The sequence below is a fragment of the Aethalodelphis obliquidens genome, unplaced genomic scaffold, assembly GCF_003676395.1.
Source record: "Aethalodelphis obliquidens isolate GAN/ISIS:26980383/991018 unplaced genomic scaffold, ASM367639v1 scaffold14, whole genome shotgun sequence".
NCBI lineage: Eukaryota > Metazoa > Chordata > Mammalia > Artiodactyla > Delphinidae > Aethalodelphis > Aethalodelphis obliquidens.
In genome coordinates, this window is record NW_020837958.1 from 19660388 (window position 1) to 19688364 (window position 27977).

The 27977-nt window shown below is 33.9% G+C and overlaps 1 protein-coding gene across 2 annotated transcripts in view; it reads left to right on the forward strand.

Moving 5' to 3' along the window:
• KIF18A (kinesin family member 18A) overlaps positions 1-27731 on the forward strand; it is a 79595-nt gene extending 51864 nt beyond the window's left edge. For both annotated transcript variants that reach the window (XM_027115129.1, XM_027115130.1), the window contains 4 exons: positions 17621-18059; positions 18803-18910; positions 24492-24601; positions 27099-27731. In XM_027115129.1, the coding sequence (XP_026970930.1) occupies positions 17621-18059; positions 18803-18910; positions 24492-24601; positions 27099-27181 (740 nt within the window). In that variant the 3' untranslated portion in view covers positions 27182-27731. The remainder of the gene's footprint in view (positions 1-17620; positions 18060-18802; positions 18911-24491; positions 24602-27098) is intronic.
• The last annotated feature ends 246 nt before the right edge of the window (positions 27732-27977 follow it).

Genomic DNA, 27977 nt, shown 5'->3' on the forward strand with positions numbered 1-27977 from the left:
TGTTTTTAAAAATCTGATGAGATTAACTATAATTGATATAATCTGTACTCTGTTGTTAGGAATTTAGGTTGTTTAATAAATTTTCATTATTGTAAATAATATTGTAGTGAGCAAATATATACATTTATCCTGGTGCTCATGCCTGATTACCCCTATGATAAATTCCTAGAAGTGGAATTTCTGGCTCAAGAAATCTACACTTCTTTAAAAGTTTCTAATATATATTGCTAAGTAACTTCTCCCTCTCCTATATGGTTGTACCAATTTTAACTCCCATGAACAGTGTAAGAAAATGAGCTCCTTGATTCTCCAAGTGGGGAGGTTGTTAGTAAAGGGGCTGGAATGGTGAACCCGAGCACCAGGAGATGAATACATGAGGTGCGTTTTAGAAACCTTTCCCGATCACACGGTGTACCATCCTCTGGGTTTCCCATGCATGTTTTAGCTGTAGGAAGATTCCCCTGAACCTGGAGATTGGGAACCCATGGAATGGGTACCATGCAGTATTACTTTAAAGGGTCTGCATTTGCTCACCCAACCTCACCAATCCTCTCAGCCCCAAGAGTGTCCAGACTTATGTCTCATCCAGGTGTGGGTCTAGATGTGGTCAATCCAGGTTGCATCACAGCCCCTGAACGAATTTTGTAAGAATTTCTCTCTCTTTCACTGTCTTTGTTTTTCGGGGTTTTTTTGTTTGTTTGTTTGTTTTTTGTAATTTATTTTTATTATGGGGTTTAGCTGATTTTCAATGCTGTGTTTATGCCACTTTACACCCAGTTGATTCACTTACAGAGAGATATCAATAAATACTTTTTAAGATTAAAAAAGAAAGAAAAGAAAATGAGCTCCTTTAGCTTCACCAGCTGTTGCTGTTAAAATATTTTTAATTTTTAGAAAATCATTTTCAAACACACATAGAAATACAAAGAAAACTATAATGAGCCTCATGTTCTGTACCTATCACCTAACTTTAAGAATTATCTCATGGCTAGTCTTGAGAACCCCATCTGCTTTCCTCCACCCCATCTATATCTACACTGGATTATTTTGAAGGAAAACTCAGGCAACATATCATTTCTTCCATTTATCTTAGTGTCTCTAAAAGAAAACACAGTGCTCTTTTCATAACTAATGCCATCAGTGTTCAAATTTCCTCCATTGTCCCGTAAATGATTTCTTTTTATAGCTTTTTTATATCAGTATCCAGACAAGGCCCATACTTTGTCATTGGTTGGGATGTATCTATTAAATCCTTTTAAATCTGGGGTTCTCTCTCCCTCTTTTGTCTTTGCTAATTACTTATTGATTCTTTGCCACTTTAATAGTCATAAATATTATCTTCTTTCCATTTTTTCTTTGTTTACTAGTATACTTGAGTGTATTTTTTTCCATCTATTTAAGGATATATTTTCTGTGAATGACCTAGCCAATCATTTGAACATTTTTTTTTCACATAGTCATGTATAGCAAAAATTGTTACTTATTTACAAGAGCTTAAGATATGGATGTTTATTCATTTATTCAGTAATATTTATTGAACTTTTACTGTGTGCCAGGCACTTATCTGATGGTAAGGATACATCAAAGTACAAAGGCAGATCATGTAGAACCTTGTAGGTCATTATAAGGATATAGGCTTTTACTCTGAACTAAACGGAACTATGGCATGATCTAATCAGAGAAGTAACATATCTTAGTCATGTTTTTATAAGATCCCTCTGGTTTCTGTGTTGAGAATAGATTGTCATATGGCAAGGGCTGAAACTTAAGACACCACTGCAATAACCCAAGTAAAAGATGGTGGTAGCTCGACCAGGTTGGTAGCAGTGGAGTTGGTGAGAAGTGGTCAGATTCTAATATATTTTGAAGGTAGAGCCAGCAGGATTTCCTGACAAATTGGATTTGGGGTGTGAGAGAAAGAAAGGGCAAAATTGACTAAGATTTCTGAACTCCGCAACTGAAAGAATCCAGTCACCTTAAAAGAGATGGTGGAGCAGGTTTATAGGGTAGAGGTGACAGAAGATTAGGAGTTCAGTTTGGAGCATTTTAAATTTGTCTAAGATACATCCAAGTGGAGATATCATGTAAGCAGTTGGATATAAGAATCTGGAGTTTAGAAGTCTGAACTGAAAGATAAATTTGAGAATTGTTAACATTTAGATGATATTTAAAGCCATAGGACTAGATGAGATCATCAAAGGATATTAACTCTTTCCTGTAAGATACATGTTGCAAGTATATTCTTCAAGTTTATCATTTACTGTTAACTTTGTTTGAGATGTCCTTTTTAATACTGAAATTTTAAACTTTTATCTAATAAAATAGCTTCATTTGTTTTTTTTTTCCCCCCTGCCTTTGGAATTATTCCTCAAAAGGCCTTTTCACCTATAAGTTTTTTTAATTTTTGCTTCCATTTACTCCAGGTTTATTTTGACGTACGTTAACAGGCAAGACTCTAACTTAATTTTTTTCCAAAGAGCTAGTCATTCTTGTATAATATATTGACAGTCTGTCCTTATGGCACCATTAATTTACATACAGTAGTCATAGGTAATTCTGTTTATTGGATTTTTATCTTATTATTTTGCCTATTTGTCTATCCTAGAGCTAGTAACTATTATTTTAAAAACTAATAGTTTATAGTATTTTTTGACATATAGCAGTGCTGGTCCCCCTTTTTTATTCTTTGTTTTTAAAGTGTCCCTGACTAAGAAATGTCTGTCAGAATCATTTTTTTCTGATTCCAAGGAAGTAAAATCTTTAAAAAATTTTGTAAATTAATTTTGTCTTCACATTTTCCTACTGTCAAATCTTCTCACTCTAGAATAGTTTGCCTCTCCATATGCATACCCTCTTGTATGTTCCTCAGCAAAATTTTAGAATTTTCTTCATATATGTCTTATACATTTGTTAATTAAAGATATCCTTAGTTTTTATATTTTTGTTATATAGACTAATTTTATTTTTCTTATATTAATAAGCCTATATTACTTCTTATTCAAGAAGAAATTAACTTTTTTAATTTTGTTAATTTTAATACTTTACCAATGTCAGTACTTAATTTTGGGATAGATATTTATTTGACTTAAAATCTTTGCTTCCAAACTACATGTCTGTTGACTTGGAGTAAAACATGCACCTATTTTGGGTCTGGAAAACAGAGAAAGCACTCACTGAGTGCCATGCAGGGTGGGGATGCCGGCAGCAGGGTTTAATTATGGAACTGATAAAATTTCTGACATTAAATGAAAAGTCAAGATTTCCTCATTACCCATCTGGAAACTCACATTTAGTAATATTTCTGTCTCTAACCTTTCCTTTTCTTAAATTTTGCACCCCATGTCAGTGATTTTATCTTAGAGTACAATAAAAGATACTAGTAGAACCAGTTTCTTATAGTACAGATATTCTGATTGAATACAGGGTTCTTATGGAAGTTTGTTTCCCCTGTAATTACTTGAATACAAAGATGTTTCATTTTATAAAAAAGATCTCTATACTAATTCCTCGTATAATAAATATGAAGCAGCAAAATGCTTATAAACTGAATCTTTCATATATCTTCCCATTTGGCAACAAAATTTAATCAGTGCCAATAGACAATGAAAGTCTTTTTTGAAGCCCTAAATACATTTCGTTTGGCCCTTAGTCTCCTTGTACACAAGGCATTGTTCAGTTATTCACCTGTAACTGCAAATATTACTGTAAATTAAAAGGTTCTTTGCATTGTCGTTTTCTTTTTTCCCATCTTACATAAGCATGAATACTAGGAAAATGAGACTGAGAGGAAAACATGGTATCTGCTATTTCCCACGGAGACAGGTTTCAAAAGGTTATGGTTGATTTATTACTCAGAATACTGGATTAATTTAAAGGACTGTAACAGTTCTTAAAATGTATTCTCTCTTTGTGATATTCGTAAATAGCTGATATTATCTCTGTAGGCATTAATTACTACAGTAACCACAATAGTGTCTTATGAATACATTATAAAATGTTTATTATTTTGGTTAATTCACTAGTACCTTAAGGTTATTTATCTTTTAAATAGTTAAAATTCATTCACCTGTACATTTGCATCTGCAAATTCCGTGAGTCACAAGGCTGTTAAAAAGAATCCAGATTTATGATTAGTACGGTAATTGTATCAATCACTTGTAGCCTAGAAGTGTTTATTGAAATGCATATATTAATATTTGATTTCACTTTAGAACTTTGCCAACTAATTTTAACTTAGCATAGTTTCCCAAAATACTTGCTCACGTACTTATTAACATGAGTGCTAGCAAAAGAAAAATCCTTGCCATCATTTTGTACCAAACCTCAATTAGATCTAATCCCATTCATCAGTGTCTCCCTGTCATGAACCCTACTTTGCAGCCTGTGACTCATGTTTGCTAAATACTGCATTCTGCTTTCTACACTAACGTACAGCTCTGTAAATCTTTTAACATTTGCAGTCTTAAGCTTTTGATAAATTAGTTCCCCTGGGTAAAATCATTCAGGACACATGATATGGCACATCAAAAATGACCCCAGAAGGCCTGCCCATTGTTTAAGAGGGGGATTTTTAACTCATTAGTGATAAATTATCTAGTCTCTCTATTTAGAGGAACCATCTGTGGAATATTTCAAAAAGCTGAAAAATAAATATAGACCCCTCCTACCTAAGAAACCACATGAAATTGCCAGTTAGTACTTGTGTTTTAGAGATTTATTTAAACAGAGAATAGAGTGATGATTCTTAATTCAGTTTATTTTAAAACATTTTGAGAAGATTTGATATAAGAAATGAATAATTATAGTGATATCTAGAACAGTTTCCATTTCTCACCTCTCCCCCTCTACAATCTACTCTTCACCCTAAAATGATCTTCCTAGCAAAGTTCAGACCCCTTACTTAGAAGAACCTTTAAAGGCTTTCCCAGCTCCATGCAGACTCACTTCCCTATGGCACTCAGTGTCCCAACCTCCTCTTAAACATGCTTTCATTTTCTTGCCTCTACAGTTTCCAGGCTTCTCCCTCGATCTTGAGTGCTACTTTCTCTCCATCCCGCATCCTAGCACATTAAGATCCTTATCCTCATTGACAGTCCAATTTAGATACTGCCTTCTTTGTGAAACCTTCCATTAATGAGTCCTCCCCACTTTGCCTGCACACACTCTTTTACATTTCCATTATATTTTTTATTCCATTGTTATAACAATTATCATATCTTACCTTCTCTCTCCCCAACAAACTATAACTTCATTGACAGTCGAAAACAGTTTTTTCATCATTTTTAGGTTTGTTGCCCCTTTCACTAATGTTTTAACCTCATTTTGCTTTTTTTCACAGAACCCCTTGTTATACACACATTTTCCTATCAAATATGAATTTAAGTAATTTTTGTTACCTGCATATTATATTTACCTAATTCCCTATTAATGAACGTTCAGTTGTTTTCCCTTTCTTGCTGTTGTAAGCAACACTCCACTGGACATCTGTGTGTGTGTGTGCATATTTTGCGACTTGTTTAATTATTTCCTTAGGCTAAGACCCCCAAAAGTAGAATAGTTAGGTCAAAGGGTCTGTACATTTTTAAAGCATTTGATATGCATTGTCAGGTTATTCTCCAGAACTATTATAAGTGTACAGTCCACCCCGATAAAGGGGGGTAGAAGGTGAATATTTTTTTAATGTGCTTTTGTCCATTTGTATTTCATTCTGAGTTACCTGTTTATCTCCTTTGTCTTATTTTTCTATTATCTTTCATTTTCCTTATTTACTTTGATAGATAGATGACCACATATGTATATATATAGATATACATATATATACAGACAAGAGCTTTAAACACTTTGCCATATATGATACATATTTTTCTTTTATTTATGGTGGTTGTTAATTTCTACGTAACCCAACTTTAAATTATAAAGGTATTTATCTATTTAATTCACATTTATGTTTTCTTTCTTCTAGTAGTAGTAGGTAGATGACATCTCAGTTTTGAGGGGTTGAAATGGTATAGTGCCTTCTATTCATATTTTTGGGTCTGTGAAGAAAATTTTGTATTTTTAAGTCTTCATTATAATCATATTTATATATGTTATTACTTTGTATTGCTTGGTTTCTTTACCTGACTTGCCCCTGGTAAATCAATAAGAGACTTTAGTTATGCCAACAACAAATATGATTGATATATGAGCATATCACTTTTCTTGCTGTGAGCAACAAATTATAAAGTAGGAAAGTTTAAGTGAACATTAAGATCATATAGTGCTAAATTCTGGTTCTGTGTTTGAGATGAACCCCACTGTGATTTTCCTGGTGGCCTATAATTAATCAAGAATTAGTATGACCATTTTAAAGTGGAAATTCAGTAAAAACTATATACATTGCTAAACTATATGATTTTTATGATGTAAGAATATTATAAAGTAAGGGTTTCTATTACTTGGGCCTTTCTTTTTTTGCTACTATGAAACATGTGTAAGTTTTAACTTCCTTTTCCTCTGTAATGGGCATTGGTTTAAAATTATTTAGATGTGACTTGTTGTTAATAATGCATTGATTTAAGGGCATTTCTAATAATAATTAAAAGAATTCATTTAAAAGTAAAAATATACTGACATTTCCTAAAACTGCTTTTAGGAAAACAGACAAAACAAGTCTGTTTTTTCTGTTTTCTATTAAAATGCATGTTGGATGATGTGTAACAAATTCTAAACAGTATGCTTACTGCTGTTTATTGATTCATCTATGTTTAGGTATTATCAGCTCATTCTAAGAGGTGAAGATTTAGCTCATTTACACCACCACTTTCTTTCTTTTTCCTACTAATGTACTAGCATATTATATAATATATAATTATCTTAAATTATATAATATCCTTGTGTATTAGTAGGATCATATAAGAAGTGGCCTATATTAATATATGTAACATTTAATCCTGTGGCCTCGTTAAGGAAATTTTTTAAAATAAGCAAAAAAATAAATATTGTAAAAAAATCTTTTAAAAGTAAAAATATACTGACATTTCTTAAAACTACTTTTAGAAAGACAGACATGAAACAACTCTTTCCTGCTTTCTACTGGAAATATTTTAGAGTCCTAAATCAAATCTGTGGGATAAGCTTCTTGGAGAAATGAAATATTTGAAAGATTGAAATAATGAAGCAAACTAGATTATGCTCACAAGTGGACTTAAATAACTTAAAGAACAATGCAGCCAGTAAATACATTTTTACATGTTTCTCTTCAGGTGTAGGCAATTTCTCAAATGTCTTTTTCATATATTTCTTTATGAGACTCTCCTGTATTTCACTAACAAAGTCAAAATATCTAATTTATTGCTTTTATTGCACCACCATTAGTTGATCATATTCCTTAAAATTTCAGAAGTTTGGGGGAATGATGACAAATGGCAGATTAATATCTAAACTGTGTTTACTTCTTCATTAACCACTTAACCAGTCATCAAATATTTGTTCATAATTTCTTTTAACCACTTAGCAAATATAATTTAGTGATCAGACAAATTAATTCTAATTTTATTACTATTTTTACTGTTTTTGTTTTGATATTAAGCTGTGACTTATATTAATAGCATATTTTATTCTATAAAATGCTACACAGACTACACAAATGTTAATGTTCTTATGTTGTAATCTAGGTAACATTGTGTTAGAATTTGGAATACTACTGATGAAAATTGTATTTTTTCACTATCCACAATTTTAGCACTTGCATTTAGAGTTAATTTTGAAAGTGGTTTTAATACTTAAAAGACTTTGAAAGGCTTGTAAACCTTGGCAGTCTCAACAAATGTTTTTTTCTGACTTCCTTTTTAAGTCTCTTTATGGACTTACAGTAAACAAACTTTTTGAAGCGGGAATCTCTAGCCATAATGTAGGAACAGATAAATAGAACACTAAACCACTTTATCCTGAAATGCACATTTTCAGCTGTATATATGATGCCTTAAAGCACCATATAAATATTTTAAGATATTTCCTAAACTATTAATGGTTAAGTATTACAAAGACTAGGATTGGATTCATTAAGCAAAATTTTAGGGTTTAGAAGAGAGACTTTTCTATATCTCTCATTAGCTCTGATCTGTCTCTGATCACTTTTCAAATCCTGGTCTAAATTGTAGGACATAGTCATTTTGAAAAGTTATATTATTTAATCATATAACTTTCATTGCCTACCCTCTTCCCTAAACCTCTTCCCTAAAGGAGTTGATGAATAAATCTCTAGCATTGTTTATGCATTTTTTGCTAAAAAGACTTCATAACTATAAAAACAACAATAGGGTGCATTATATTGTTATTTTATTAATATGTGCCTTCAACTATTTGAGGTGTTAAAAAGCCCTAAGAGATCGTCTTGAATTTCAAGATAACTATGTTAGACCTTTATAAGTAAAGCAATACCAAAGTTATTTTTCAATGAACATTTTCTCTCCAGGAAGTTCCCAAACTGTTCTTTAGAATTATATGTATTCTAGTTAATTTGAAAACAGTAATAGAAAATGTCTTGATCCTTAAAGTGGTATCCTCTCTGTTTAATCATCTGAATATCTCAACAGACCTGTGAAGAAATTAAAGTATATCTTACCTTCATATGGAATCTAAATGTAAAGATAAAGATAGGTATAAGAAATATCATTAAAGCTAGAGGTCTTTAGGACACTTAAAATATCTGAAAGCAAACTGATTAAATCCATGTCCTCATACAAAATATATCTTTCATTTCTTAGAATTTTTGCTATCTAAGCTTTATTTTTATTTCTACTATTTATTATGTGCTATAAACTTTAAAGCATAACAGAATTACACATGCTAACGTTCAGATTTCACAAGTGGTTTACCTCTTCCCTGAAGAAGAGGAATTTTCCTTCATTCCTGGGACTCATGACTTTAAATCCATTCTGCTCATTCTCACCATATTGAATGATTTATTTTTGCTGATTGATTCACATTTTTATTGGCCCTCTTTAAATTACTAGGTAGATAACTGTTCTGCCTTTCTTTTTGTTGCATGCTAGGGAAAACATAAGTAGGAGAGTGAGATGATAAGCCAGTGGAGAATGGGGCTAAATAAAAGATCTTTCCCACCTTCCCTAGGCCTAGAATGTTCATTTTGCCCTTCTATTAGATTGCCAATTCCATTTCATGTTATCTGCTTGCATGTTTCAGTTAGACTCGTAGCTTTGGCTAGTTTGACCCCACTCAGAGACCACAGATTTGGGGTAAAGCTATCCCAGGACAAGCAAGAGATGTGATTTTGGACTGCTCTTTCCTTTTATAGCCCCAAAGTTTAACCATTTTTCTTTTCATTAAAAGCTTCTGCATGTGTGTGCGTGTGTGTGTGAGTGTCTGTCTCTCCCCTCTCCCCCTGCCCCCTCCTTTTTTCCCCCTCTTCACTTCCACCTCCTTTTAAAATTCAGTTTATATTTTTATAAAAGTAATACCTGCACATAATTTAGAAAGCTAACAAGTACTATAATATTTGTGTAGGTATTCCTTGCCCTATTGCTGCCCACTCCCAATTCTTATTCACCTTTTAGCTATTTCTTTTGATTTTTCCTCCTAATTTCTAAATTTAAAATTTATACTGCTAATTCTTATTTGTTTATATTTTTCCAATTTTAGATGTTATCTACTTACATTTATTTCATTTTATTTTAAAGGATTTAACTCCTTTACAATGTGTATACATTTCCTCCTGTCCCCCTTTTTGCCAAAAGAGTTTTTCACCTTTTTAAAAATAAATCTCTAGAGTGTTATCAAGTAAATATCGTTCTCTGTTGAGCTATGAAGTGTATAAATTCTCTTTCTTGTACAGCTTTATGGTTTCTGTATGTAGTATTTGTTTTTTTTCCCATCCTCTTTCTTGTTTTCTCCTTTATTCTACGGAAGTTCATCCTCCAATAAATTCTGGAGAATGGGTGCATAGGAAGTAAAATTTTTTTAGACCTTGGATGTACAGCAATATTTTTATTTTCTGATTGACTAGGTATGGAATTCTAGGTTGGAAATAATTTTTCTAAGAACTGTGAAGACATTGCTCCATTGATTTCTAGATTTCAGTGTTGCCATTAACTGTCATGCCATTTTTATTCTTCATACTTTGTGTGGGACTTTTTCTCCCAGGAAGATTTTGGGATCCTTGGTATTCTGAAATGTCACAATGCTATACCTTGGTGTTAGTCTTTTTTTAAGTTCATTATGCTAAACAGTTTGTGGGCCTTTTGCACTGGAAACCTTTATCCTTTCACTCTGAGAAATTTTCACATATGTATTCAAGCACTTCCACGTGCTTACATACATAAACCTCCATAATATGTTTCTGCCCTTCTTTCTGTTCTGTCTTTGGAACACGTATCATTCTGATGTTGGATCTTCTGGATTGATCCTCTAATTCTATTATCTGTTTTCTAGTATTTACCTCTTTTGGTTTGTTTGTTCTTCTTTCTAGGAGGTGTCTTCCACTTTATCTTAGAACCTTTACTTTTATTTTGTTTTCCTCTCATTTTAAATTTCTAAGAACTCTTTCTTAAAATTCAGTGTTTCTTCTTATAGCACTTTGGTTTTGCTTCATGAATGTAATAATGTCTCATTTCTCAGAAGATATTAATTATGGTTATCCTAATATACTCATTTATTTCCTCTCACTTTTTTTTCCTGTGTGTAGTCATATGTCTTGATTATCATGTTGAAAGACATACTCTCAAATATCTGGTGACCCTGGTTGTGTTCTGTGTACATAGTTCAGTCTTTCAGCTAATGAGCCATATTTCCTTCTGCTCTGTTTTCTGTGACTTTTTCACCCCCTTTTCGCTCATGGGGTCTGTATGTACATGCTTTGATTTGATTTTGATGGGGTTTTTGTTTGTTTTTTTTCAAAATTGGGATCATGCTGTATTTAAATTTCTTTACTGCTTCATTTCATGGGATATTTTCCCAAATCATCAGATAATCTGTAAAATATGTCTTTAAATAACCGTGTAATTATGTATATCCCATGTTTTATTTAGCCATTATCTTAATTGATTAAATTCTCCCTGTGGTAGGAGCTTGGTGTAGGTAAAACGTGGCTTCTGGATTATCAGAAGGCCTGAGTTTGTGTGCCAGTTCTGCCTCTCCTTTATACTGTATTATCCTTTTACTGGTCCAGTGAGTTTCCTCTGTGCTTATTAGTAGTATGGTTTTGCCCTTAACTTCCTGATAATCAAGTAGATAGTAAGGTCCAAAGATATGGGGGAAGTGCATTCCTTTTCATGGATCTCACAGCCCAGGGAGTGTAGAAAAGAAACCAGAGCCTCAGGTAGCCTCAGGTAGAAACTTTGCCTCTTTGCCACCAGTGCTGGGAGCAAGGCCCACAGGGTTGGGCACTTTCTGTTCAGTGTTCCTTTCTACGGTGAGACAGCTAGACCAGGACTGAATCTTAGGGCCTCTTAGTGCTGCTGCTAGCGTTCACATATTGTCATTTCACTGTATCTCATAGTGTTGTCTCACCCTTTCTCCTCCTACCCTATCCACTCCCTCATCCCTGTTCCTCATTTAAGGAACTTCAGTGACATTCTTCCAGTGCCTTTTACTTCACTCCCAAGGATAGCATTGAAGGATGAAGTGGGGAAATTATAAGTTATTCTCTCTATGCCTTCCTTTTTTCCAGTTCTAGCTACACAATATTTCTCATAAGGTCCTCTACTGTCCTGGTGTGCAGATAATACTCTTCTCTTATTACTAACATTAGAGCAAGTTTTCTCCTATTTCTATTATATGGTCATTTTAAAGGGAATCTGGAAGGGGAGCTACATACCTCTACTCAGATTACCACCTTGGTTAAAACTGGTTTTCTTTTACAAAGTTAACCTTCATATCTCTTCTTGTACTAAGGGTGTTTCTAAGGCGAGACATTTAAGGCGGAGCCAACCAAGGACTGGATCTTCTAGTGAGCAATTTAAGTATTCAGTGCCTTTCTATCTTGTGCCCCTACCAAAAAGAAAAGGTTCTAATATCATGTATATCATATATTACTTGATTAATGCATTCACTACAAGACCACATTTTGCATTTTCAAGGCTTCGCTAAACATGGATTTAAAATGCATTGGCTCCTTTTAAAGTAATTGAATGTTCAAGATAATTAACAAGATATTGGGAGTGAAGCAGTCAACGCTTGTGTCTGAAATCGCAGTATGTCTATGTCTGGAAGTGAAGATAAATGTTTCAGTTGTTTGAGGGTGTTTAGAGATGAGAAAGTAGAGTGCCTGACCTAAAAGTAGATGCCCTTTCCCATCACTCTATTAACTTACATCTTCCCCTCACATTGCTTTTCGTACAACTTCCTAGGAGCCAAAATCCATTTTCAATAAATTTTCTTCTTTCTGCCACCCTTGTTCTAGAACCATTTCCTACTTAGCCTCACTCTCCTTCCTTCCTTTTCCCTACCCCAGCATGATAATAACACCCATCATCTCTAACTAAGAAATCATATCCTCAAACCCCAAAGAGACCAGAGAGGGAAGGAGGCAGGTTCTAAGACACCTGAATTCACTTGGATCAGAGCTCCTCAAGGGGACAGGACTTCAAGCCTGATGAGTGGAGGCTGGGAGCAGGTAATGTCAGTAAGAAGAGAATGCCAAATTTGAGGGATGATATTTAGGACCTTTTGAACTTCTCTGTAATTGTGCATGTCAAATGGTTCATGGTTTTATGGAATGTTGTCAATTTCTGTAAAATGGTATAAAATTAATATATACTACTCCTTTGTGTGAACTCCTTATCTTTGTTGCTGATTGTCAGATACCTCATCACACCTATGTATGTTATTACATACATTCTGGATTTACTTTATATAATTTTTATCTGATTATTTGATTACCACACCCTTCCCACATCTATCACTACTACTACCACTCGAGTCCAAGCTCTTGTTATTTCTTGCCTGAGCTATAGCAATAGTCTTGTTACTGTTCTTGTTCCTTGTTTCCTCTCTTACCCATTCATATTTTCTCCACACAGTAAGCAAAGCAATCTTTTTTAAAAATGTAAATCAGATCACATCATAACCATGCTTAGAATCCTCCACAGATATCCCTTTGCACTTGGAATAAATCCAAGCCCTTATCCATATATCCTAACACAGGCTGGCCTCTTTCAATATGTCTAGCTTCTCATTTCTTCTCTCCCTCTAACTCACTACACTTCAGTCACACTAGCCTTCTCTCGTTTCCTTGAGCTCAACAAATTTATTGTTGCCACTGGGTCTTGCGCTTCCTGTTTCCTCTGCCTCTTTCCCCAGATCTTTGTAGGCCTGCCTCCTTCATAGCCATTCAAGTCTCAGATCACATATCCCATTCTTAGAATCACCTTCCCTGGCCATCATAAACCACACCCCTCCTATCTCCCATCACCCTCTACTCCACTTTTCTGTCTTACTGTCTTTACAGCTCATATATCATTATTAACGTATTAAGATAATTTATTTTTCTGCCTTCTCCCCTCAGAAATGTAAATTCTTAACTGTTCTGTTTTCTGCTATATTCTCAATACCTAGAAAAGGTCTGGAACATGGCAGTGCTTAATACTAGATGAATGAACAAACAGTGAATCTTTTTATGCACATGCAGTCCTCTTAGGTTGTTTTTCTTGTTCCATAGCTGACTACAGCCTTTTTTTTCATTAATCAAATAAACGTTGATACTGTATTGAAAATAATAGTAGTAACTTCTTTTAAAGGTCTCGACGTTATGGTTATTGTTATTATTTGGACATGAATTTCAACAAGTCATATTCACATAACCATGGATCATAACCATTTCAGAGCAATAGAAATGCAGTACACCTACACTGTGCTGGAGAATTAAAGTTCCAAGACATGGTCTAGAAATAACAAAATTTTTCGGAACATAGGATACCTGCTACCTTCTATCCTTAGTATATGATGTAGTAGGCTGGTTCTTTAGATGGAGAGACCCTGGAGAGAAGACTTGCTGTCCTCCCAAGCAGCTGCCAATCTTTTCCATCCTACTTTATAAGAGCCTACCTTATAACGATGCATTTTTAATGTCCTGTCACCTCCTGTGTGGCACCTCTATTGCTAAGGTATTTCATTGACTACCATTACCTATTAGAGTCCCTTGTTCTGAAAGTCCTTAACTACATGATTCCTTTTCTTGTTTTATGGGCCCTTTTTAAAGGAATTATAATCTTCCTCCAGGTTCCTTCTTTGTCATTTCCACTCTGTAGGCCAAAGAATTACAGAATCTTGTTAGATAGTATTTTCCCAGGCTGAATCAAGGGAAACTACAGACTCCCCAAGCCTGCTTTTCTGGAAAGTTACTGCACATCCTCTAATGGAAAAGTACAGCAGATCTCTTTTATAGACATAGACCTAGCATATCCAGTGGTTGTTGTAGCCTCTAATCCAGCACCCTCCAGTTTGCCATACCCACTTCAAGTATTCTTGCCTAACTAAAGGGGAATGACTATTTATTATATAGCTGTATTTATATATTCTGAATATCGTATTCAAAATGAAATCTCATGTTGTTTATCGTGCTCTTTTAGTCTTCAGGAATAAATGGAATCATTATCCCCTTACAGTTACAGTGAATTGACTGTCTAATTTTTATTTAAGCCTTTAAATCTTATTTTGCTCTGATTATCTTCTGAACCTTTCTTAGCAACTAGTCAGCCTAAGTAGTCCTGAATTGACCATCTATTTTCTGCTCTCTTTTTATTTTATCTGTACTTAATAACTGAGAGGATAGAAAGAAAAGAACCCCCTGGATTTGTATTTTGTACATGCTGTGTGTCTGTAGCATCTCTCCTTTCAGGTCCAGTAAAACAGTGGTATGTGAGTCCATTATCGGCCGCATCTTCATGTTTCTCCTTCAAGTTATCATATCCTATCAGGAGAGAAGAATTATAGCTAAAGATAATGTCATTGTAAGATTACTATTGCTTTCACTGCAAACTGTTACTTAGTCTGATCATACCAAAATTTGATATTGGATGTATGTTTAGATTATCCCAAAGAACTGGTAGATTTTTTTTTTTTTGGTGTGTTATGGAAGACACCCCCCCCACTTTTCATGCTGTTTATAAGCAATGGAGAAAACATGGTCCACCATCATGGGAATTTGCCCACTGCCACTCCAGAGATTATCCCTCCGTAGATATGCACAAGAAAAATAGTTACTCTGGATAATCCTTATCCCTTGAGGTTTCATGGTCCATTGTGTTCTAAATTTTAGAATGTTGTTACGATGCCTGCATGTTCAAATAACACTTAGATGTGCTTGCTTTCACAATACCTTGGGTTTATATTACAGTTTATCATCAGCCTTGATAAACTGGATATCTGATAAACTGAAAGTGAAATATATTCAAACAGTATATTGTTTGAAATATATTCTTTTGGTGATAATGATGTGCTGGGTATTGATGGAATACTGGAAAGTAAATTACAGCTTACCCTGTGAACGTCACAATGCTAACAGTTTAAGCCTATATTTCTAGAGCCTTTCCTTGAGCTCTAAGTATTTTATAGATATTATCTAATCCTAGAAAATCCCTGTACATAGAAAGATAGTATCCCCTTTTTTCTAGGGGGTATTAATGCCCACACTGCTTAAGTGAGTTGCCCAAGGTCACTCAGTGAGTTGTTGGTGAAGCCAGAAATAGAATCCAAGTCTCCTGACTCCCAATTCAGTTTTCTATCCTCGATATAGTTTTCTATCCTCTACATACCCCTGCTCCCTCTCCTGGGAAAAGAAGTTAATCTTCCAGCTATTAATAGCCACCAAATTGGTGGTAGCAGCACAGTGGAGAAAAGTTACTGTCTTTACACTGCAGCATTAGTATAAAAATATCTGGTAATGGAAAATTTGACAAATGTCATGTTAAAGGGAGTGGAAAATTATTTTAAGATCTGGATCTCATTTATCTAGTTCTCAGAAAAGTAAAATTCCTTAGTAGAACAGGGATCATATTTTTCTTCCTGTTTTTAAATTGTATTTCCTAGAGGGTAATTGTCAACCTAGCCACAGCAGAGTCTACTGTCAACTAATGTAATAAGAATAATGCATGTACTGTTGCTGATTGTTATAAGTGTATTTTCTAACTTGGTTGAAAGTTTGAATTGCTTTATTGAAATACACAGCACTTATTTTATTCAGCTTTCAGTGTTACTTAAGTTATTATTATATTGTAAAGCAAATATAACACCAATTGGGAATTTTACTGCCTGATTTGAAAACATGGTGAGAAATACACATTACAGTTTCTTCCCTGGACAGCACACTCCAAGCAGAGTTACTTTGTGTCAGGCACCATGAAGTTTACCAGAATGAAATAGGCAAAGCAGAAAAATATATATATTAATTAAAAAATGCAACATAAGTACACTGGAGCTGATCAAGATTATTGTTATATATGTAATCAAGTCATTATTTTGTACACTAAAAGAAAGTGAGAAGTCTTTATGTACTTAAATATTTAAGCATGTCTAGTATTGTGGGAGTTCACACTTAAGTTCAAACAAAACAATTTGTCTCTTAATTTTGGAGCAAGGAACAAGAATTCCCCTACTAAAAATCTCTGGGCATTATGTTTCTGTTTAAAGATTACTAAACATCTTTAATCAGGGGAATGACATGATCAGAATTATGTTTTAACTGTAAGTGTAAAAGAGGCAGGATTAGTGAAGATTGGGAAATGCAAGGAAAAAGTAAAAATCTAGTTATATGGGACCCACGTGACTGAGAAGGTAGTGGCAAGAGGATAATTAGAAATAGAGTGTATAGCCATAAAAAAAGAATGAGATAATGCCATTTGCAGCAACATGGATGGACTTAGAGATTATCATACTAAGTGAAGTAAGTCAGAGAAAGACAAATATCATATGATACCACTTAAATGTGGAATATAAGAAAAAAGATACAAATAAACTTATTTACAAAACAGAAAGACTCCCAGACATAAGAAACACATTTATGGTTACCAAAGGGGAAAGGAGGGGTAGGGATAAATTAGGAGTTTGAGATTAGCAGATTAAAAACTACTGTATGTAAAATAGGTGAACAACAAGGTCCTACTGTATAGCACAGGTAACTATATTCAATGTCTTATAATAAACTATAATGGAAAAGAATCCAAAAAAGAATATATATATAAAACTGAATCAATTTGCTGTACACCAGAAACTAACAATGTTGTAAACCAACTATACTTCAATTAAACAAAGAAAAAGAAAAGAAATAAGAGTATAGAATAAGAGGGTCAGGTACAGATCCTTAGAGAAATGTATACATTTACTGGATGCAGTTTATTTTCATAATTGCCCAATATCTCAAGATAGCTGTATCTATAATATTGATATTAGCTACTTCGTATCTATTTTCTGTTGTAGAATTTCTTTATAATGAGTTTATTAACTTTAACAGTATTAGCAATAACTTTTTTCTTTCCAACTTATTTATTTTCTTTTAAATTTTTATCAATTTGGCAGAAAATATACTTATTACTGGGGGTCTTTTTTTTCCTTCTCTTAACTGGTAAGGTTATTGGAAAACTATTTAGGCAACATTATTGAACTTCTTTTTAATTTTGTTGAACAGGCACATCTCCGAGTGAATCTAATCTGCTTAAAATTCCTCCACAAAAGAGAACCCGAAGAAAATTAATGCCTTCTCCCTTGAAAGCAAAACATCCCCAAAAATCTACACTGTCTGAAAATATGCAGCTCAATGATTCCCTCAGCAAAGAACTTCAACCCATTGTGTATACTCCAGAAGACTGTAGAAAAACTTCTCAATATCCATCTGCAGTGACCTTATTAAAATCATCATCACATACTACCAGTTTTCAGGCCATCAACTCAAATACAAACAGTGATAATTCTCTGAAAATGTGTGAAGTAGATATCCCTCTCAGCAAGAGAAAAGAATATGGCCAGGAGGATTTGGAGTCTACATTTGTTATATGTGAAGACACCAAGAGCTTGAAAAGTAAATTACCTGAACAAGAATCACTACCAAACAATAACATTTTACAAAGGTACACAGGACTATTTGCCAATTCTTCTTTTGTTTTATTTACATAGCCTTTAAACTATTAGCTTTCTTTTTCCTCTGTAGGTATATTTAAGATCTGTTTCACGGATGAAGTATGCTATCTTGATTACAAAAAGTCAGTGTTTTTACCTTCATTAAATCTTAATTGTCTTTCTCTCTAAATATTAATCCACTAACACAATATTGTGAAGTCTTTAATTTTAAAACTTAAGTTGATTGACCCTTGTTAGGCTAGAGGAGACCTTAAGATATATTTAGTTTGTTCTTCATACTCCAAAGTTAAGATGTTACAAGCCATCAGTGGATGATTACCAATTGTTTATTATTATTCATTAATATCTTCACTAAAGGAAATACCACAGTTTCTATTGATGTTTAGCAAACCTCAGCTCACTCTGAAATAGTCGTAAGTCTAAGGTATGGTTGACTGCATGTCATCCAAGCAAAAATATATCCTTCTCACTTAATATGTATGTTCACAATTAATCTAAATATGGGAAGAATGATACCTTCACCTTTCTATGCTGTGGGAATGCAGAAATCTATCTATGGTTTAAAAAAGAGAAAAGAAAAGCCCAGGCAATCAAGGGAAGTTTATAGTATTGAATAATGTTTTCCTTTATGTATTAAGACAAAATGATGTTCTAATTATGGAAGTGTATGCCCCCTTTTTTCTCCATAGTACAAATCAAAATTACTTTTTATTTTTCATTATTTAATATACAGGCTTGCCCCTTCTTCATTCTCAACTAAACATTCTCTGCCTATACCAAGCATAGTACCATCCTACATGGCAATGACTGCTGCTGCCAAAAGGAAACGGAAACTAACAAGGTACATTTAAACATAAACTGGTTCAGGCTTTATACACATGTAAGATCATCTTTATACTTTGTTTCCTACAGCTCTTTTTATTTCTTGTAATTAGACTGTCAATTCACATTTAAGCATACATATAGTAAACTGCTCTGAATGCAGCACTAGTTTTATTTATTTATTTATTTTTGGCTGCACTGGGTCTTTGTTACTGTGCGCGGGCTTATGCTGCTCTTCTTTGTGGTGCACGGGCTTCTCATTGCAGTGGCTTCTCTTGCTGCGGAGCATGGGGTCTAGGCGCACAGGCTTCAGCAGTTGTGGCGCACAGGCTCAGTAGTCGTGGCGCACGGGCTCTAGAGTGCAGGCTCAGTAGTTGTGGTGCATGGGCTTAGTTGCTCCGTGGCATGTGGGATCTTCCTGGACCAGGGCTCAAACCTGTGTCCCCTGCGTTGGCAGGTGGATTCTTAACCACTGTGTCACCAGGGAAGTCCCAGCACTAGTTTTATATTATCAAAGGGAGATCTTGATAAAGCCCAAATATTTCACTTGATATTTGTATAAAGTATTCCATATTTCAGATTATTAAAAATAAATTTAAAAGTCTTCTGGCCTTCAGAAAGGTCATTTAAGTTTTCTTCTGTTGACAATTTTTACTCATTTGGTATTTCTCCCTCCAGACATTACTGAATTTCTTCAGTCCTAAAATTATATTATTTTAATGGATTTTGATGTATGACTAAAATGTGATGAGTGAATAGACTTCTGTTTCTGGCTATGACATTGTAGCTTGTATCAGACCAAGTTTTCCATCAGGAACAATTATAAAAACTGATAAAATTCAACTAACAGCTGCTTGAAGGCACTCGGGAACAACCAACACAGCCAGGACTTGAGGGTCTAAGATCCCAGAGGAAAGGAAAACAAGTTGTGGAGAACGAGACCTTCTCTGCCTCTTTTTTTCCATTTAGCATTTGCCAGTTCATGGCATCAAATATAGAGGTCAAGCCAAAAATGGAAGCCTATAGCTATCAACATCTCACTGAGCTAGGGAAACAAAATCTGTGTAGCTTTTGCCCTCAAGGTGTTGGCCAATTTCTAAACTCTGTGTAATAAGAGGCCACAAAACCAGCTAAAAGTGGCTGCCAAGAGGCTAAAGTAATAAGCAGAGTTTTGACCTTCTCATGGGACCAGGACACAAAAATTGTTGTTTAGGGATCATCATGGAGAAAAGGCCCTGTTAAACGCCCAGGGTTTTATTTGAAATCTTTGAAGGCCTATGCTTTAGGTAGGAGTGGGGCAAACTGGAAATAGACTGGTTCTTGAAAGCCTGAAACAGACCTTTGACCAGTTCAATCCCATTTTGGATCAAGGTGATCTAGCTCTATTTTGCCTACTTGCCAGAAGAAAATTAAATCATCTCTGAAGAATATACCACCTCCAGCCTCTACAGTTTTTCATATGCAGTGTTAAGCACTTAAGCAAAAGTTACCAAGAATGCCGGGGGACAGGATGAAATGACTGAAAATCAAGAGAAAAAAACAAATTAGAGAAGCAGTGATACAGATATTGAGATTATCAGATAGGGACTTTAAAAATTTAATTGTGATTAAGTTCAATAAAATAGATGATAATTTCCCAGAGAACTGGATTCTATTAAAATGAATCAAATGGATATTCTAGAACTGAAAAATAGAATATACTGAAATTGCAAACTCAAATCAATTTAACAGATTAGGCATGGCAGAAGAAAGTTTAGTGAACTGTAAGATAGGTTAATAGAAAAATATTCAAACCAATTGCAAAAGTATAAAAAGATAAAAATATAGAGAAGAGCAAAAAGAGACATACGGGACACAATTAAAAAGGTCTAGCATATGTGTATTTTGAGTCCCAGAAAGAAGTGAGAAAAAGAATGGGAAAAAACAGTATTTGAGAAGATGCTGGCTAATAATTTTCCAAAACTGACCAAAGTTGGCAAATCACAGGTTTGAGAAGCAATGCAAACTGCAAGCAACATTAATACAAAGAGAAACATACCTAGGTACACAGCAGTAAAACAGCTAAAAATTAAAGACAAGGAAAAAAGTCTTAAATATATTGAGTTATATGACATGAAGCCCATTATATAGTCTTTATATCCTGTAGCATAGAATGCAATGACAAGATACAGTGAATGGTTAAATTGTAAAATGGATCTGACTTGCTTTACCTCTTTTTCTTTAACATGTGATTATGGAGAGAAGAGCATACAATCTTAAGATAACTATTTTTTAAGTTTCCTATATTCCACCATGGACGTGTTATCATCCGGGCTAGTGCTAACAAATTTACAAACAGCCTATTTATTTGTGCCACATAGAGTATCATCTCATAGTTGCATTTAGCATCTGTCCAAAGTACCAGTGGAGTCTTGAAATGTTTATGTTTAAAATTCATGGATTGATTTTTCCTGAATGTCTCTGACTATCCATGACATTTACAATTTTGTATTTTGCTGTGTCACAAATTTGAATTGTGCAATTAGTCATATATGGGAATCAGTCACTTAGCCTAGCTAACCACCATCGTCTGTTTTACCCATCTTGTCACTAATTTTCATTGTGTGAGTCATGTTATTCTTTTCTTTAATTAATGCTGGGAACTTTCCTTGTTCTTCACTGGTAGCATGCTCTGCTGTTGTAACTAAGATGTAGCAAAAGTTTATAGCTAAGAATAACTTTTAAATGTAAACAGAGTCATTATCAAAACCAAATGATTTTTCAAGAAATGTCCTGGTATGTAAATTGTGTATTTGGAGTGGGTTTAGATGAGTTAAAGGGCTTCCGAAATAAAATTAAAGGACAACTAAAGAAAGTAAGATTTCTCATAGCCTATTAATTGCTCTGTTACATTCCCTCTGGTACCAATAATTAGATCCTGCCATTAACTAAGGTTAAAAGAGATTAATGCTAGAAATGTACATAATTACTTTTTAAAAGAATCTTCCTTTCCCCCAATTAAATCTACATGAGCTTGAGAGTAATGGACTCTGGTATTTTCCACTTAACAGCTTTATGTACATATTTAGGTGTGTGTATATTTTGTTATGGTTTTTAAAAATGAGGAACAGCTCCATGTATATAATTACTTTTTTATTTTTTATCAGTTTTTCTCTCAAAAGAAAAAAAAAAATAACATCTAGAAGCACTGGATATTCCAGAAAACTACCAGACTGAATTTTTTAGTAACTACTGAAATTGAGAATATCAGATGTGTAATCATTTCAATTTATATAATCACTGTAACAGACTATTTTAACTAAATGTATCAATTTACCAAATACACAAATATATATGTAAATTTTTTCTTATAAATTGTATTTATTAGTTTGGGGTTTTGTTTGTTTTGTGTCTGGTTGGTTGGTTGGTTGGTTTTTTGTTTGTTCCACAGTCTTTCTTGGCACTCAAAAGTGGTCTCACACCTACATACATCTTTGGTTTATTTTGAAAAATGTCTATGATTCCAACTAGAAATTATCTCCACTGAAAGAATATGAGATGCATTATGTTTATCAAGCAAAAATATTATACCTATGTAAGGGAACAAAAGACTAATCTTAACTTTTATTAATAGTTATGGAAATACATTTGGCATACAACTAGAAGATTCTGTAGGTTTCTTCTCAAAACAGTCTTTAAAATAATTTGAATTTGTACCCATACCAATTTTAGGTCTTTTTATTTTGTGATCTAATATAAATCTAACAAATTTATAACAAATGTTAAATATTTTATTAGTTGACTATGTTACCTAAATCCTAAAAATGTTTGAGTGTGTTTTACTTATATATAAATACATAACTTATTTGACTAGGCTTTGATTTCATTCCTAGAAATGTGAGTTTTATTCAAATAGATTTATTCAAAACCCTGATTTTCAAATAAAAACAATCTATGAGTGAAAACAAGGTCTTAGTACTAACCAAAGTGAAGAATCATACCATAAAATAATAAAGAAAACCTTAAGATATATTGCAGGGAAAACAACCCTCATCGAAAGTAACCAGTGACATTGATCTTTACACTTGAAGACATAAAATCACCAAATGACCCAAAAAGAATTTTTGCCTTAGACAGCTGATATATATATATATATATATATATAATCAAAACTGTATGTTTTAGTATCCAAAATAGATTTATAGTAACTTAGTTTATTTGGCACCATTTGTGAATAGAAAATTTCTACAACTGAATTTATTTACTTTCATAACACAAGTACTTCTCTGTAACCATTTTGGGAAGATATTTGCATTCTTGAACAGAGCTGGCAAAATCATCATTATGAACACCATAATCATTTCTCTTACAGGCTCTAGAAAATTTAGATACATAGGTTGACTTATTTTTCCCAGCATTCACTGTGCTTATACCCATTTTTCTTTGCTAACATATTAAATTGCCATTTCTGACTAGTTTCATTGAGCATATAACCCATATTCTCCTGTTCCACAAACATAAACCCACATCACTTTACCACAGGTTTAGGATTACCAGAACAAGTTGTTGCCATAAAGGGAAGCCTCCAATTGTTAATCCAACTGACAAGCAAATTAATATCTTGTAAATTAATAACTTGTAAAGTGGTATATAATATCTTGACTAGCCAGAAATTTCCTAAAATTAGCTTATTTGAATCAGTGTGGAAAGGGATGTTCATCTCCCACTTTGACCTCCAATCCTGCCTGCTAAAACTTGATCCTCTGTAGGACTGGGAAGGGTTGGATTGCTATTTTTCAGGACCCAGATCAATCTCATCTCATCCACAAAATCTTCCATTTTTCATTCTTCTTCTGAACTCAGGAACCTGCGGCTTCTTGTAGTTTGAAAACCTGTGGTGCTGTTTTTTGTTCTGCCTTGTATTATTTTGTGTATTTGTCCTATTTTTCCCCCATCCCACCATATATCTATTATGTAAGTTTTCAGGACATGGGTTGTTTGTGCCTTACTCACTTGTATATCCTGCGACATGAGACCACAATAGGTGTTTTGTAATATGTCAACTCAAATTGAGTTAGAAATTTGACCCATTAATAACATGAGAGTGATATAAATTTTTGAAGACAAAACAAATGAAAATAGGTCATTCTTTTCATTTCACTTTCTATAATTGCAATAATCAGAGAGAGATTCTCATTCTATTACCATGCTTTGATTTAAAAACAAGGTTTGCAAACAATCTCACCTGTTCATATTCCCCAGATTAGGGGTTTGGTAATCTGAGATTAGTTTTTCACCTCTTGCAATGTGCTCCTTATCTCTACACTTTGAATAACAGTGCTTGCATGCAGTCCAGCACAGCACCCTGAAATGCTCTGTTAAAGAATTGTGACATACACCTCTACTCATAATCTCCAATTTGAACGTCATTAAAATCACACACTGCTAAACTTCCCTATGGGCCAAAAATTTATTTAGTATCTCCAATTACTTCTATGGGATTTTACAACTTAATATTTTAGTATTTCATGTTTTCTTTAATCATTATTGAATGTAGAATATGTATTTGAATTTAGAGATATAAAAAAAGACTTTACTAAAATAAAAATTTTCCCTTGAAGCTCTACATCAAATACCTCACTAAGTGCTGAGGTAAATTCTGGATCTGCCAAGCGTGTTCACCAAGATAATTCAAGTGATAAGCACTTCCAAGAAAACAGACCAACAATGGGTATGTTTCAGCTCTTATTTTGATATTTAATAACATGATTAACTAACATATGTATAGTACTTTACATATTTTTACAGTGTTTTCATGAGAGTCTCCTTTTATGTACTCATCACATTTATTATTGTACATGGTGAGTGTGGTTATCCCTGTTACAGATAAGAAAACTTAAGACACAAAATAAAAAACATGCTCACCCAAGATCACAGAGATATTTCATGATGGAGCCAGAACCCAGAACTGGATCTCCTAACTCTATATTCTGTACCCTTTTTGTTATCCATACTGCCTCGTATTGCAGAAGAGTGTGTAAATAATTTAACTAATAATTGAAATAATTAACTATGTTATTTAATAGGTTAGTGATTAAGTATATTTTACAGATAAACTATATCCACTTGAAATTTTTCTCTTAGCCTCTTATTTTTAATAATTTGGCCTCTGATTCATTTGTGCAATTATTGTGAGGTTCCAGTCTATACCTAGTTACAATCATATTTTAACTCCAATTAGCAAGTTGAAAAAAAATGCTGATGGTGGTGATTACATCCTCTCAATTGCATATGGAGGTGACATGAGTCCATGGTAAGGAAACATCTTCAGTGAAACTAGAGGTATATAGCACCCACCAATTTCTAGGCCTTTGTGTCCAGACCTATGTTTCTCTGACACTGTAGTTCCTAAGACTTCAATCAGGAAGTATTTATTTACTATGCAGTCACTATGTGCTAGGTTCTGTGATGAATATAAAGATCATTAAGACCCAGTTTGGTTCTTCTCTAAAGGCACTTATAATTATAGCACTTGGAATTTAAAGGGGTTTCATGAGATAACGAGTATGTCTAAGAATAACATGAAAACTATTATTAATTTTTTTTCTGTCAATGCTTTTTCATTAGAGTAATATAAAATTTCTCAATAGCTTTGCCAAGCTGCATTGATAAATCCTTACTTCTTGTGGTGCCCAGTGGCAGTTGTTTACCTTAAGCTCAGTGGAAATGTCTTTCGTGCAGATTTAAAAATCAAACAATGAAGTCCTGAAAAGAATTTACTATGATTATTTGGTTCAACATGCCATATTTAATAATGTTTAACATTGTGTATATGCAGTTGTTGTAGATATGTACTGTCCCACTGGTCTTCTGAAAAAGTTCTCCAGGAAGTCATAATCCTGCAACCAAATAATAAATTTATGATAATTCTCAAATAATAGAGACTTAGGTTTCCTAATATGCTTATTTTCTAAGAATAGTATAAAATGCATCAAATATCTTATATGTAAAGAGAGATGAATAATCTATAGAGAAAACAGTGGGAGAGAATACTAAACTACAGTACTTGCCAAAGAGGAAAGATTTTTTCTTGTTAAGGATAATGGAGCACTTAGAGAAAGGTATCAGTTTAAGGGAAGATAATGGTTTATGTACATTAGGATATCCAAGTGAAAATGGCCAAATACACATCAGGAATTACTAGAAAAGTAAAAGAGAACTGGGGCTGCCTTCCTTAGAATGTATTCAGCTGACTCCAACTAACAGTGTACAAATTAAAAAGAAAAAAAAAAGGAACATCAGTGGGAAAGAAGGAAACTCTGTTTACTGAGCATTTAGAGAAATAAGAAATAGTGTCAAGAGAATATGTGCCCCTAAAACTAAAACCTAATGTGATCAAGAAAATGGATGAGAGATTAGACAGACCCATAAAGAAGTCAGTGGCCCCCTTTTGTAACAACACTTCGTTGAGTAGAGAATCATTGTGAACACTGAAGAAGAACCAGAAGAGTGGACATAGATAGATGGAACACATTTTAGAGGTAGCCGTGAAAGGAAAAAAGAGCTATGGGATCAGGATCAGCACATTAAAAAGTACTGGACTCAAGGGCTTCCCTGGTGGCGCAGTGGTTGAGAGTCCGCCTGCCGATGCAGGGGACACGGGTTCGTGCCCTGGTCCGGGAGGATCCCGCATGCCGCGGAGCGGCAGGGCCCGTGAGCCATGGCCGCTGAGCCTGCGCGTCCAGAGCCTGTGCTCCGCAACGGGAGAGGCCACAACAGTGAGAGGCCCGGGTGCCGCAAAAAAAAAAAAAGAAGTACTGGACTCAAATGATACTTCTAAATTGGAAAAATATGGAAGTTTGAAAGTCCTTGGGAAATAATCCAAAGAATGAAAAACAAAAGTTGATGATGCACAAAAGAAAGGGAACAATGTTCACAGAAGTAGTCTTTCCTTAGTTCAAGAACAGCAGTAAATGTGGTAGTGTATTCACTGACTTCACTTGATAGCTTTGGGGCAGGGGAAGGGGTGTACGTACATGCGCACTAAAACTTCAGTTTACAATGTGGAAAAATGAATTTCTACTTTCAAACCAAGGGTGTTAATGTTTCTTTGTTGGTGTTCTGTTTTAAATCAGGTTAATTAACAGCTGTGAAGTTTAACGAATGGTGAAAATTCTTTTTGAATGATACTTTTACCATATTTATGTATCTTTTTATTTCTTCTCTAGAATATAAAAGAAACATCCATAAAGTAAAGCCAAGCATGGTTAGAAAATTTGGAAGAAATATTTCAAAAGGAAATCTAAGATAAGTCTCTTCAAAATCAAGGGAAATGAAATTGACAAGTCAGCTTTTAAAAGGGTTTGTTGCCAGTACCCTTTCAGAAACTTCTTAAAAATCTTTGAAAGAAGACCATCTTAAAAGCTAGGTTTACCCAAATACCTTCAGCAAGCAGAAAACGAAATTCCTTCTGTTTTGTGCTTTTGTATTCTAAGCAAATGTAAAATTTCAACAGAAAACGTGTGTTTTAAGTTTCTAAAATATTTGCTGCCCTTTAAAATACCTAAGTCAGTATGGTAGCAACTCAGTTTTACTATGCTATAACAAGTTGATTAGGACATTTTAGAAAATAGTAGACTTAAATTATCTTTACTGTTTGTTAAAAATAAGGAAAATTTAGGAGTGATAAAATTATGACCCAGGATTTATTTGGTCTTTTCTTTCCAAAAATACTTTGATGTACAAATGTACATATATGTGCCCATAAAGTTGTTGTAAATATTATTTAAGTAGTCTTCATGAATAAAATACTAATATTGTTTCTCACTACTAGATACATTAAAGATGTAGATTTTATAGTGCTTGCTTTTCTGTCTCGTGACTACCCCTTACACACCTTAAACTATTATTTTTTATAAAATGTTACTTTTGTATATTTGTATTTCAGATTAGCTCAAGATATGTGGCACTAGAACCAAACCTGAAAATAACCCATAGGTTCCTTAATGATAATGAGAAGATGTTTTAACCATTTTCTCTGCTATAGGAAGTACATGAAGCTGCAGCTTAATCTTATGTCCTTGTTCACCTGCTTTGTTTGCCTTGTT